The sequence below is a fragment of the Myotis nattereri genome (genome assembly GCF_964212035.1).
Source record: "Myotis nattereri genome assembly, chromosome: 6".
NCBI classification, from domain to species: domain Eukaryota; kingdom Metazoa; phylum Chordata; class Mammalia; order Chiroptera; family Vespertilionidae; genus Myotis; species Myotis nattereri.
This window is the reverse complement of record NC_138081.1, coordinates 61,562,524-61,575,269: the sequence shown is the minus strand read 5'-3', so window position 1 is coordinate 61,575,269 and position 12,746 is coordinate 61,562,524. Positions and strand designations below refer to the sequence as shown.

At 44.4% G+C, this 12,746-nt stretch overlaps 1 protein-coding gene across 1 annotated transcript in view; it reads left to right on the top strand.

The window, feature by feature from the left end:
* SCML4 (Scm polycomb group protein like 4) overlaps positions 1–12,746 on the top strand; it is an 83,090-nt gene that overhangs the window by 29,272 nt on the left and 41,072 nt on the right. The window contains exon 2 of the mRNA XM_081094716.1: positions 7,622–7,835. Within this exon, the coding sequence (XP_080950842.1) occupies positions 7,680–7,835 (156 nt within the window). The 5' untranslated portion in view covers positions 7,622–7,679. The remainder of the gene's footprint in view (positions 1–7,621; positions 7,836–12,746) is intronic.

The following is a 12,746-nucleotide window of genomic DNA, read 5'->3' as shown; positions in this document are numbered from 1 at the left end:
CCTCCTGCCACACCTTATCTCTTCTCCCTAAGTGGTGAGCTTCTCAAAGGCAGGAGGGACGTGTAGGGGACTGGCTCTACCAGGGAAGCCCCGCCATGTTGCATGGCTCCTCATAGGCCACCGAGGCAAGGCTTGCCCACAGCTGACCTAAAGCTGACCCAAGTCTTCTCAGAATCCCTGGGATCCTCCCAGAGCAGGGGCGCACAAGAGCTGCTACAAGGCCATTTGCTACCCTCCTCCCATGTCTGTCCAGGAGGCTTTTGTAGGACAGTTTCTTCCTGGTACTGATGAGCAATGAGACATTGCCTGGCCCTCCCTTAGGGGGCAGCTGTGGGCTACGAAATTCACTGCAGCATGGTGGCTCCTCAGCACCAGGGTGCCACACCACTTGTGGCTTCACCTGGCCCCTTTGGTTTCTGTGTTGTCTTGTGGGGTCAGAGTAGGTCTCTTCTTGCTTTTGCTGTCTATGTAAGTAAGAAACTACCTATCGAAGAAGGGCTTCTAGTCACTTTATACACCTGAGAGCTGTGCCTGACAGGGAGCTTAGCGATCTAGACTGTATAGATGGGAGTCTGAGGCCCAGAGACACTAAGAGACTTGTCCTCATCTGTCAGCTGATTAGGAGTAGAGCCAGGACTGGGGTCCAGCCTTGAGGTCCAGGGTGATTTCCACCACCTAATGCTATGCCTCATGTGCTACGAATGCCCACTGAGATGGTTGCTGGTCCGGTCAGGCCACATGCACACAACCGTGGCACAAGCGGCGTGCAGCACCCACGGGCTGGCTGGTGCCTCTCAGTCCTTTCAGGGTCCAGAGCGCCTGGCGAGCCTGCCTCCCTGCAGCCTCCCTGCAGCCAGCCCTGGCCGGCCAGTCATGCAGATGGCAGAGCCACTCACTCTAGAGTGAGAGAGAGTAGATTAGACTTATTTATTTGTTTGGTTTTTGAATGCACACAAAATACAAGAGGTAGGAACCAGCACACAAAGAAAAGTCCCTTACCCTTTCCAGCTCCTAGAATTCCAGCCGCTGCTGCCTATCTCAAAGATGACTCCTACAATTTAAAAACACTTCCAGAAATATTTTATGCATATGAGCATACATGCATGCATATGTGCTTATGCATTTGTCACGTGTATCTTCCTCACCTACCATATGGTAGCATGCCATCCATGCTACAAGATACACTGAAACATTGATCTTGAAGACCATTCGCTCTCATTTTTCTTAGCTATGATTCTGCTGGCCACAGGCACGGCAGACAGCATCCTATCTCCTGCCTCCTCCAGGTCCCTTCTCACAACCATGCATGTAGGCATGCACCCAGGTGTGGCCACAGGTAGGCAGATTCTATCTTTTGAGGAAGTAGGATAGATAGGAAGTTTCCAAAGGAGGCTTTCTCACAAGCTTCCCATTCTGCCGGGTCATTAACTGCCACGCCTGTCTGTTGGGATCTAACTAGGAACTCTCTTCAGCATTTGAGACACTAGTAATTTAATTCTGGGAAATGGTCGTATGATGATGAAAAAGCCCAAACAGGAGACTGGACAATTAGCCACAGTCCCTGCGCTTGCAGCCACCTCTAGGCTAGAGGCGCAGAGGGAGGAGGGGTGTAGCAGAAGGCAGGGCCAGGCCACCCAACAGGGTGTGCAGCATGTGGCTCTCCAGTGGGAGCTAGCACAGCAAAGAGAGAGGGCTACAGCTTCCCTTGTCTTACCCATGCCAACCCCACCCTCCAAACTCAGACCAGCACCCCCTTTGGGCAAACCCAGCAAGCAGCTGTCAAGAAACCTTAGAAGACAGCTCTGGGGTGGAGGTGGGGGTGGGGGGCTGCTCCTTTCACACAGAGAATTGCAGGGGCAGGAGGAGGGATGGAGCTGAGGGAGACAGGCCGAGGGCCAGCCCACGGAGTCTCTCGAGGGCTGTCTTCTGAAAGGATGTCACCTGAAGGGGAAGGCCTGTCAGTGCGGTGGTCAGGGTGCCTGAAAGAAGGTGGCAGCCAGTCCCTCCTGGGCCCGCGCCTGCTTTCTCTTGCTCTCTGAAGACCACGTGCTGAGGAGCAGCTGCGGCCGCGGGCCCAGGTCGGGGGGCTAGAGTGGGACGCGGTTTCTCTCTTCTTCCTGCGCTGGATGAGGAGAGGGCAGATCCCAGCAAACAGGCAGATTTAGGGAACAGCCCAGCCGGTGAATTATTCATACCACTGTGGTGTGCTGTCTCTCATGCTTTCAGACACTAACATTTTCCCAAACCCTGCAGGTGGTAATGGTGTTTCTCCCACTTCACTACACACATTCTCCGCTCTTGGTTTATGTGTGTTTCCTCCCCCCCTTAAATATAGGAGGCTCGGCTCCCTGTGACCATCTGCTGCTCCCCCAAGTGTCCTTTTATGGGTGCAGGGCAGGTTCCAGTGCTGGGAGACTTCCACGCTCCGCTAAGGGTAGGACGGACTCGAGCACCTGCCTGCGCAGCAGGAGGCCCATAATAAGGAGGCAGGAAGCCCCCGGCACCCCCAAACCACAGGGCTGAGAGTCCTACCTGGGACGGAGGAGGCACCTGTGTGTTGAAGCCTCAGGTGCTTATGGGCACAGCCGGAAGCTTCACCCCCTGGGGCCGAGAGAGAACAAGTCCGCGCTTTACAGCGCCTCTGAAGACATCTGACGGGCTCAGCACCGTTGAATGTTTTATTGGACCCACTTGTTACCTGGTTATTGCTTGGGACAACTGGGCTTCTTGTTCCCGAGTCAATTCCCATTTTTCCAGGAGAAGTTGGCTTATTTACAATTTCTTTGTACTCGTTCATGTCAATTTAGACAGGTAGAGACTTAATAGGACAAAATACCTGCGGATAAGCTTTCCCTACTTATTAAAATCAGCAAAATCACTGACATTTTACTCTCTTCACCCGTCTTTTACATGAAAATGATTACAACTAGAGTTTTGTGCACCTTACCATAGTCTTCTGAGTCTTATAAAGAACTCTTAGCTTTTCACAATTACTTCAACTCACTGTATTACCATTGTTGTTGTTGCTGTTGATTCATAAATTGTTACAATTTGCTTCTTTGTTCTCTTAACACTATCCCTGACACTCTTTTTTTTTCTTATTAAATTTATTAGGGTGACATTGGTTAATAAAATTATATAGGTTTCAAGTATATAGTACATTCTCTGTGTGTTCACCACCCCAGGCCAAGTCTCCTCCCATCACCATTCATCCCCCCGTTACCTTCTTCTGCTACCCACCCCCTTCCCTCTGGCAATCACCATACTGCTGTCTGCGTACATGAGTCTTTCTTTCTTTTTTCTTTGCTTAATCCCTTCATCCTTCTCACCCAGTCCCCAACCTCCTCCCCTCTGACAACTGTCAGTCCATGATACCCTGGATATTCTTAAATCATCAGAGAGAAACATGTGAGCACTAGGTAGGAGTGAGTACAGATGAGTGCTGGCTTTGCTTCTGTTGGCCCAATTTTAGTGTCAGAACCGGGAAAAATGTGTATTAAGAGAATGTATTTCCTCAGTTTAACAGAACATATTGCTGTCCCTCTTCTTATGGTATGAGGTTTCCATTGGCCATCAAGGTGTTCATCTATATTGATATATTTACACCCAGAATTGAAAATACCTCTGAGCCCAGCTGTGGGCTGTCAGCCCAGGTGAGACGGGCAGACTCCCTGGTGAACGGTATTGCCACAGGTGCCAGGTGCACTCTGCGGGTGCGATATTGCACCAGGTGCTGTGAAAAGCAAAGTGACATATGAAATATGGCCCATGGCCTCCAGGAATGTACAGAAATCATTTATGTGGGCGAAACAATGAGAAAATGATATAAACCATCATTTAACCAGCGCTTGCTGAAACTGGTGGTGCAAGCAATAGATGGTGAAGGAGTTGAGAGGAGTGAGAGTGTGAGGAGAAGCAGGAGGGCTTGGGCCACCTTGAAGAATGCTTGAACTTTAGATAAATGCCAAGGTGCATTCTTATCACTGGAAACCACCTTCCACACAGAATTAAGCATCCTGTGGAGCATGGTGTTAGGTTGTATATGAGGCTGCTGACAAAAGAATCACAACAGAGACACTGGCATGTGGGGAATTTAACATGGTGCCCAAGAATGAGAGAAAATAGGATTTTGTTGTCCATTTGAAATGGCAGTGAGAAAGAGCATTATAGCAAGGTCAGAAACCCATCCCATGCAGTTCACAGAAGGAAATACTTTAGAGTCCATTAGGAGTCTAGAGACCCTTGTCACTTCTACCTCTTAATGCGTTTAGAAACAACAGAAGGCCAGTGATCCTGCTTCCTGTCTGGCGGGCCCATCCTTCTCCATGTACCACCACATGCCCCTGCACCTACCTGTTCCATTGCCAGCTCTGTGCACTTAGCTCGCTCTGCTCGGCCTGGGAATATCCTGCCTCTGGTGGCACCTCTGTGTGCTTTCCTGTCCCCACTGCTCCCAACTGATTTCTTTCCTCCATGGTGTTCTCACAGCATTTCATATGAAACCTCTGTGCTACTATCTATCTCACATATTATTGTTGTCTCTCTACTTGTCTGCTTCTTCATAGTTGGTGAATACGTTAGGAGATGTACCTTATGTATTCTCATCTGTAATCCAAGTGTCTAAGCAGAGTATTTTACACTCACTGTGTAGTCAACAGATATTTGTTGGATGAATTGATAAATGAATGAGTGGATACATGAATACATGCCTCAGGATTGACTCCTAGGTGACTCCATGGCATTGATGTGTGCTTTTGGATTTGGTCAGTCCTTGTTTTTGACCTTGATAGAGCTACCATTAATTTACATGCATTAAATTGGCAAGACGAACAGGTAAAATGCCATCCCTAAATTCATAGACCAGATCTAAGTTTCTCTTGGTTTTGGTTGTAATATTTCTAGCCACGCTTTGTTTTGATAAGAAAAGGGAGACCTGGGAAACCAGCTGCAAATCACTTGATTTAATATGTCAAGTCATCTTTTAACAACTTCATAGAGGCAGAACTTGGCGATCCAGAGACTCGATGATTAGGCTGTTCCAGGAGCAGAATCTTCTAATGTTTGCTAAAGCTCTTTGCTCCAAGATAGCTTCCAAGTGCACAACTGAGAGCAGAGAAACTCAGAGGTCTCATGTCCACCTCCAGGGCTGTGACAGTTCTGAAATGATTTGTATACTTGGTTGTATCAAGTTGTGTGTCCATGGCTAAGGATGTCTTTGGAGAGCATTTGAGGTCTTTGGAGATGATGGGAAATCTTTGGGAAGGGCAGTAACCCAGCTGCCACCTGACCCCACCTGGAAGGAGGTGGTATTAAGGAGGGTGGTTGTCTCTGTTTTTGCTTTCTTCTTGGTACCATTTTTTAAACCATAGGTAGAAAAATAGTATAAAAAATTAACAATGCGTGAATAATTCCCATTCTATGGAAGTTTCTATTGGAAATGTGTGCTACTTATTCGGCCTTTTTTGTTTTCTTGTTTTCTAGTGGTTTTGGCTCTTGATCCACAGAACTCCCCTAGTCACTGCTTTAACACCCCAAATTGTTACAAAAAGGCAAAGAAGATTTTATCACCAGAAATATCAGAGAAGACTTCTTTCTATGCCTAAACATATGCAGATTTATCTATAGCTATATACATTAAAATATATGACTAGAATCATACTATATATGCTATTTTGCAGTGTTCATATATGCTTGAGTGTATGCATACATGCATATATACTTAAAATTACAAAGTATTCTATTTTATGAATGTGAAATAGTTTACTAAGCAAAAGCTGTTTGGAAAGATATTTTGCTTGCATCCAGTATTTCACTATTATAATTAATATGCAAAAAATATCCTTGGCCACATATCTTTGTGTTCTTCCCAGATTATCTTCTTAGGAGAAATCCTTAGGAATAATATAGCTGGATCAGGAAATGTGCATGTGTGTTTTAAAGAGGTTTTCAAATTGTCCTCCAGAAAGGTTGGCTAATTTCTACCTCTGCCAACTGTAAATAATAGTGTCTATTCCTCTCCCCCCTCACCAATAGAGTATTGTCAGGGTTATTCACATTTATCAGTCTGAGAGCCACGAATGATATCAATTCACTTTTTGGGGAGGTTACCAGTAAAGTTTAAAATCTTTTCTTGTGATAATTGACCATTTATTTCTGTTTATCCTCTCTCTTTCATGTTTTTAAATCAGAGTTCTTATTTTCATTTTAATAATTTGAAGAAATTCTTTGTATTAACCTTTTGTTGGCCCATATGTAGCAAATAGATTCCTCAGATGTTCATTTATTTTCAATAATTTTCATGATTTTACTTTTACTATATGAAAACATTTGAGTTCTATGTAGTCATGTCTATCAATCTTTCCATCATACTTAGATTTCCTAAGTTTTCCACCAAAATTAGAGAGTGCATCACCACCTCAAGAGCATAAAAACTCAGTCTGATACCTGCATACTGCCCAGACAGGGTGTAGGGACTGCTTCTATCATCTTTCCCAACTCTGTCTGCAGCCTTTTGAGCAAGAGCCTCTCATTTCCACTGTTAGGTACCTCTGATTCTCAGGAATTAATTTTATTACCTGACATCATTCCTGAGTAAAAGTCAAAAGCTCTATCTCATTTGCCACATTCCAGGAACTCTGACCCCAGAGCTCACGATATCGGTTGTGTTCTCTGGGTTGGGGATGAGCAACAAGCTCTTGCTGAAAGCTTTGGCCAACTGTACTTGAGAAGCTTATTGTTGGCATTTTTAATTCTAAAAATATTATAGTATGTGGTACTATTCACTTGGAAGAGTGGATTTTCACATGGTGAACAGTTACCCAGAGTCCCGCCATCTTTGCCATTGGTAACATTTTAGCATGTTTCCTGTTACTTCTCCACCAGATACATTTTTGTGTAATTGAGGTCATGTTTATGTGCAATTTATGTGGTGCTTTTTCACTCAACATCATATTATTAAGGGCATTTTTAAAGGCTTTTAACTAGTTTATTGTTTTATTCTGTAGATAAATCAACTATTCCCCTATTGTTTGTTATTTGGGCTGTGCCCACTTTATTTTTGCAATTACAAATCAGGTTAAAATAAATATTTCTGTATGTAAATCTCTGCCCACAATTGGATTGAGGGATATCACTGACTTTTAACACAATTGATTTTCACTGTTAAATTTCATTCATGGGGGGAAAAGGTTGTAACCATTCATAACCCAGCCAAAGGGATAGGAGTGAATATGAGAGAATGATTATGTCTATTTAATACTATTATTATATCAGTTCAAAGTTGAACTAACTGGGGAAACTGAGACACGGATAGATAAACTTGTCTTGTTGCGGGTGATGCTATCAATTGTGTTTGGCGTTGGGACTCTGCTGTCCTCTGCCTCTAGCCAGTACCTTTCCTACTTCACTAGAGACCCATGGAAATGTGCTAGCCTTGAAATTAGACCAGGAGCTCAACAGCACCATAAAAGCTTCTCGTGGTGCCTGGCTCTCTCCTGTATTTGGTCTTCCCCTCCAATAAGGGGTGGTATGGCCAAAATCACCAAACCGGATCCATGTTTGCCTTGCAAACCAAACAAACACTTCTGTTTCTGTTTTGCTTTGTGTCTGGACGGATTCTTAGCGCCTCTTCTGCCTGTGAGTGATTTGTCACTTCTTCTGCAAGACTGGCACCAGCAGAAATGCAGTCTCAGAGGACCCCTGGGAGGAAGCGGGGCCGACCCCCACTTCACGCAGCGCCTGTGAAGATGGCAGTTCATAACCTCTATTCTGCGTCAGCTGGCTCTTTACCGGCAGTGAAGATCCCAAAGAAAAGAGGGCGGAAACCTGGGTACAAGGTATGGCTCCATCACCCCCTTTCTCTAAAGTGCTATCGGGCTGGGGCACGGGTGCGTGGGCAGAGCTCCGCTGGGGAATGTGAGGAAAGGCGGGGAGCTGGGTAAAGGCAGGATCAATGCCTTTCTGTCAATGGAACTGTAAGGGACGTGCCCCGTGGTTACACGATGCTTGCTGTTGCTGTCATGTGCATTTTCACAAGTGGACAAAGCAAATGACACCAGATGGGGGAAGCTGTAAGGCGAGACCACTTTAGGGTCAGAGCTAAAGACACATTATGCAGCCTCACATCTAAATTAACGTTTCGGACACCGAGCTTTCCCCTGACTGCCTTTTGGGGCGGCTCTGGAAACCACTTCCCAGAACTCATTCGTCATTTACTTTAGTAGAAGCAGATGATGTCCCCGAGTCACTTACACTAATCATGAGAGCAGGCTAGTGTCAAAGGACACAGACGAGTTTTCCCCACTAGAGCCTCAGTCAGGGGACTCATCCTGAAAATGCTGGGTGTGAACTCATGGTTTCCTGCTTGTAAACGGTATTGACGTCATTTGGCTCCAAGGAGGTGTCTCAGGCAAAGTTAAAATCCTGTGACCCTTTTACAAATGAAGATTTGGAGAGGCTGGGGGTGGAGGGTAAATTCTCCACCGTAACGGCAGTCACAGAAAGCAGCCCAGACCCGCGGATGAGCTGCTCCTCTAAGGTATGTTTGCAGACGCTACTGGAGAGGAAAGACCAGCGATGCCCCACAAGCCTTTGGGCATCAGAAAACGAGCTTCAGAAGTTTCCCTTCGTTCACTTGTCTTGAAATAAAGAGCTTAAGTTTCCATCTTGAGATCTGAATGCTCAAACCAAAATGCAAATTGGCAATTAACTCCCATAGATTTAGGGAAATGTATGGAAATTATTTCAGGTCAGCAGAAAGACGACGCTTCGGAAGAGCTGGTTATGAATTCAGCCTTTATCCTTTTGGCTCTCTGCAGTTCTTCCAATTGCTGGAAACGAAAAACGGTAGGTGGGGGGGAAGTGACTCAAAGTTATTTGGGGGTTGTTGGTTTTAATAAAAGTTTTTAGGTAAAGTCTTTTGTCACTGGTTATTTTTTAAAATATGTTTTTATTGATTTCAGAGAGGAAGGGAGAGGGAGAGAGAGATAGAAGCATCAATGATGAGAGAGAATCATTGATTGACTGCCTCCTGCACGCCTCCAGCTGGGGATCAAGCCCACAACCCAGGCATGTGCCCTTGACCGGAATTGAACCTGGGACCCTTCAGTCTACAGGCCGATGCTCTATCCACTAAGCCAAACCAGCCAGGCCTGTCACTGATTATTTTTCTAATGAAGGGAGCCCCCTTTTTCTCATGGGCACCCCAGCTTCAGAACTGTGTCTCTGAAGCTGGCCCGGGGCAGGTCTCCCGCTCAGCTACCGGCACAGTGGCCCGAAACTGGGGATTGCATCTGGAAGGCTGGACCAGGCAGCCTTTCTGTTTATAGAGCCAGGGAGCAAATCCAGGAGCTGAAGAAGAAACACACTGAAAACTTTTCTGTTTGGCCTTTCTCCTACTCCCCTGGGAGCTGTGACCCAAGAATGAAAATTACTGACAGACACAGCATTTCTGGAGCCAGGAAAAATGGAAATTCATTCCATGGAATGAACCCGACTTTGCAATTTTCCTGTCTCCTAAAAAGGGCAGTTTTCAGTGCTCCTAACACTCAGAGACACCTCAGGGCAGGAAGAAAGCGTTGGGGATGCTAAGTAGGCGCTAAAGGCCCTGCACTAAGCAGGCGGGTCTCACGCCCATGCCTCATAGCGTTTTGCTTTGGGGACAACAGGCCACAGCTCTTCCTTGAGTCCACCTCCCATATACTTGGGGAAACGGGTGGGAATTACTTCAGGCCAGCAGCCTCCCAGACAGCTCCCCAAGCGTCAGAGAAGAATGGCTCCAAACCAGGTGCCCGTCTGCATGAAGTTCTGACCCACTCATGACCTGGGAAAAATAAGAACCATCTGAAAGGCTCATAAAGCCAAAATGATTCCACTTAAAGGATTATCCTTTACTCTGACATACCTGCTTCCTACTATTTTGGTGTTAAAGTTTATTTTATTTTATTAAGTGTCGTATGTTGTCAGGACTTGCTAATTTTAAAAAGGTCCTATTTGGCGAAATAAAGTTGGCAAACTATTAGGTCTCTCCAGTTTTATGTTGACGGTTTCTTAGACCCTGAAGCCCCCTTTACTATTAACAAAAAGGTTTTCATTGTGGAGAAGCTAGCAAGGAAACTATACGGTTTCATTACATTTACCAAATAATCACTAATTTGGCAATTTTAACAATCTGGGATAACAGTTGCAGAGCCAGAAGTTGCTAAAAAAAATGCTGAGCAAGCAAAATAAGATATTACTTGGTCTACTCTTAAAGTTCTCATATTTTATTACTAAGAACATGCTTTCGAGCCCTCCCTGAATTTGTTTACTTTACTGTAGACACATTTCTTACAAGCTCAATTATAGCAGTTTATTAATAGCCTTAGATTTGAAGGGATGATGTTTGGGGGGAGAATACTACACACACAGCTGGACACCGAGGGGATAATAATAATTATCATCATAATTCTATGATAATGTGTTAATAATATAGAACAATAAAGTATGCAATAATATTACCATTATAAAATAATAAATAACATAATTTTGTCGTACCAGTAATAACATTATGACATATTTATACTACCAATATTATCACAATAAGAAGTGTTGGAGCCTTCGGCAGGGCAGGCTCGGCAGACTCGCCCCCAGGAGTTCTGAGAAGAGCTGGCGGTGCTGACTGTATCACAGGTCTGTGCTGCTTGCTGTCTGTCACTTCGTGCCTGGTGCTATCCCAAGCTGCTCTGTCAGTCATGTGCTCCTGCACATGTGGAAACTCTCTCTGGTCCAAGCAGGGAGCAAGCTTCTCCTTTAAGACCAATAATCCAGGTGGTGACATTTAACCCCTTCTCTGAGTCTTGAGAATAACATGAGTGAATTATGGGCAGGAAAGGGAAAGCTCAACTGGCTGTCAGTGCTCCAGAGGTCATAGGTCGTGGCTCCTCCCAGGGCCCATCTGGCCACCTCTCTCTTCGCCCTGGCTGACAGCCACGTTGCTGGGACAAGCTCGCTGCTGTGAGAGGATCATTATGACTTTACTGTCCCCTTCTCATCCAAGTCAAAGGCAGCAAACACCTCTTAACATTAATTTTCTCTGAAGAGCTGTAACCTGACTACCATGCAAAAAGTTATTTTACATCTCATTTGCAGCATCTGCTATTGATTTAGGTCCTTTGTTCAGAGACTCCCCAAGGTCAACAGGTAGACTCCATGACTGAAAAAACCATCTAAGTCTTTTTTAGGAGATAAAGAGAGAGGGCCTGCACCAAGGAGAAGCCCTGGCTCCCATTCTGCAGACCCAGATGACTCCATGTCTCCACGTAGCGGAATTTTCCATTTCTGTGTCTTTATGATTGAAATTCTGACTTAAGCAGAAAAAAAGTACTGGACTTTTAAAATAGCCATTTGTCTCCAATACATAATAATAATAATGAATACTAACAGCAATGATATGTAACATTTGTTGAGCACTTATATGTTTGTGGTTCTAGCCAAAGCACTTTATGTGTATTTTCTTATTTGATCCTTGGTGGTTTGATAGTAAGGGGAGTTAGAAAAACTGCAGGAATTAGGCATGAATCAACCAACCACCAGAACCTGAGGCCGCTTACTGTCAGGCTAGCAGCCCTCTACCTCTTCACTATCTCTTTGTATTATTATTCAGATTAGTAATTATGCTTTCTGATTAAAAATAAGTAAATTATGTTCTGTCTGCTCTGTTTAATGAGTTAGAAAAGTGTAACATGTTCTAGAAAGAATTTCATTCCTAAAATATTAAAAACAAATGGTTAAAATGTTCTTAAGTGTTGGCAGTTATATTATTCAGGATACAAAGTCAGCTGCTGTCATGGTGGCTTAAAGACAATAGAAGCTAATAATTTCTTTCTCATGTTAAAGCCTGGGAAGGCCCTCTGTACTGACGCAATGACTTGATGGTATTGGGGACCCAGGTTCCTTCTATATTGTTGCTCTGCCGTCTTAACAAAAGTCCCTGCTTCATGCTCTCAAATGGCTCCTCCAGTGCCTACTCTCCCACTCATCCAGGACAGAGCTAGTGAAAGCATGTCTTTCCCCTTTAAGGGTCCAGCCCTCAAAGTTAGCTGGCCAGACTTAGTTACTTAGCCTTATTTAGCTCCAAGGAAGATGGGAAAATGTAGTTCTGGGTGACCAGATGATGAGCTAAAATTCAGGGGTTCCATTATTAAAGGAATAGGGAGCATGGATATTTGCGAATAATCAGCTGCCTTGGCTAACTAAGTACTTAAAGGACAGTCTTCTGTTTACTGGAAATTTTACTTTTAAAGAAAGTAATTTTTTAATGACTATGGGTAAACTCAACATTTTGTTTTGTTTCCCTTTTCTTATTATCATCTCCCCTTGCACCCCAAAGTATATACTCTTAGCACTGAGTAATAAGAAGTCAAATTCACAAAAATCTCAATTAGGAGAATGTTCAAATTTAAGAAGACAGGGTTTTGTTTGTTTCAATACTTCTTTGAAGCGTCTTTCTATAATGTGTTTTCACTAGAAATGTTGAATTGGCTTCAACGCTTCTTTGATTATACAGATCTTATATGCTTTAAAATCATATATATGAGCACTAAATGCAGCTTAATAGTAGACAAGGGAAGAATTGATATTTAATAATTTCCGGTGCCTATTTTTAAGGCCCCCCTCTTGCTGATAGTTGGTATGGAGTGCCACCTGTGGTTCATGGTGGAGAATGATTACACAGGCACAAGGCAGGGGCCATTCCCTCTGGTTGGACG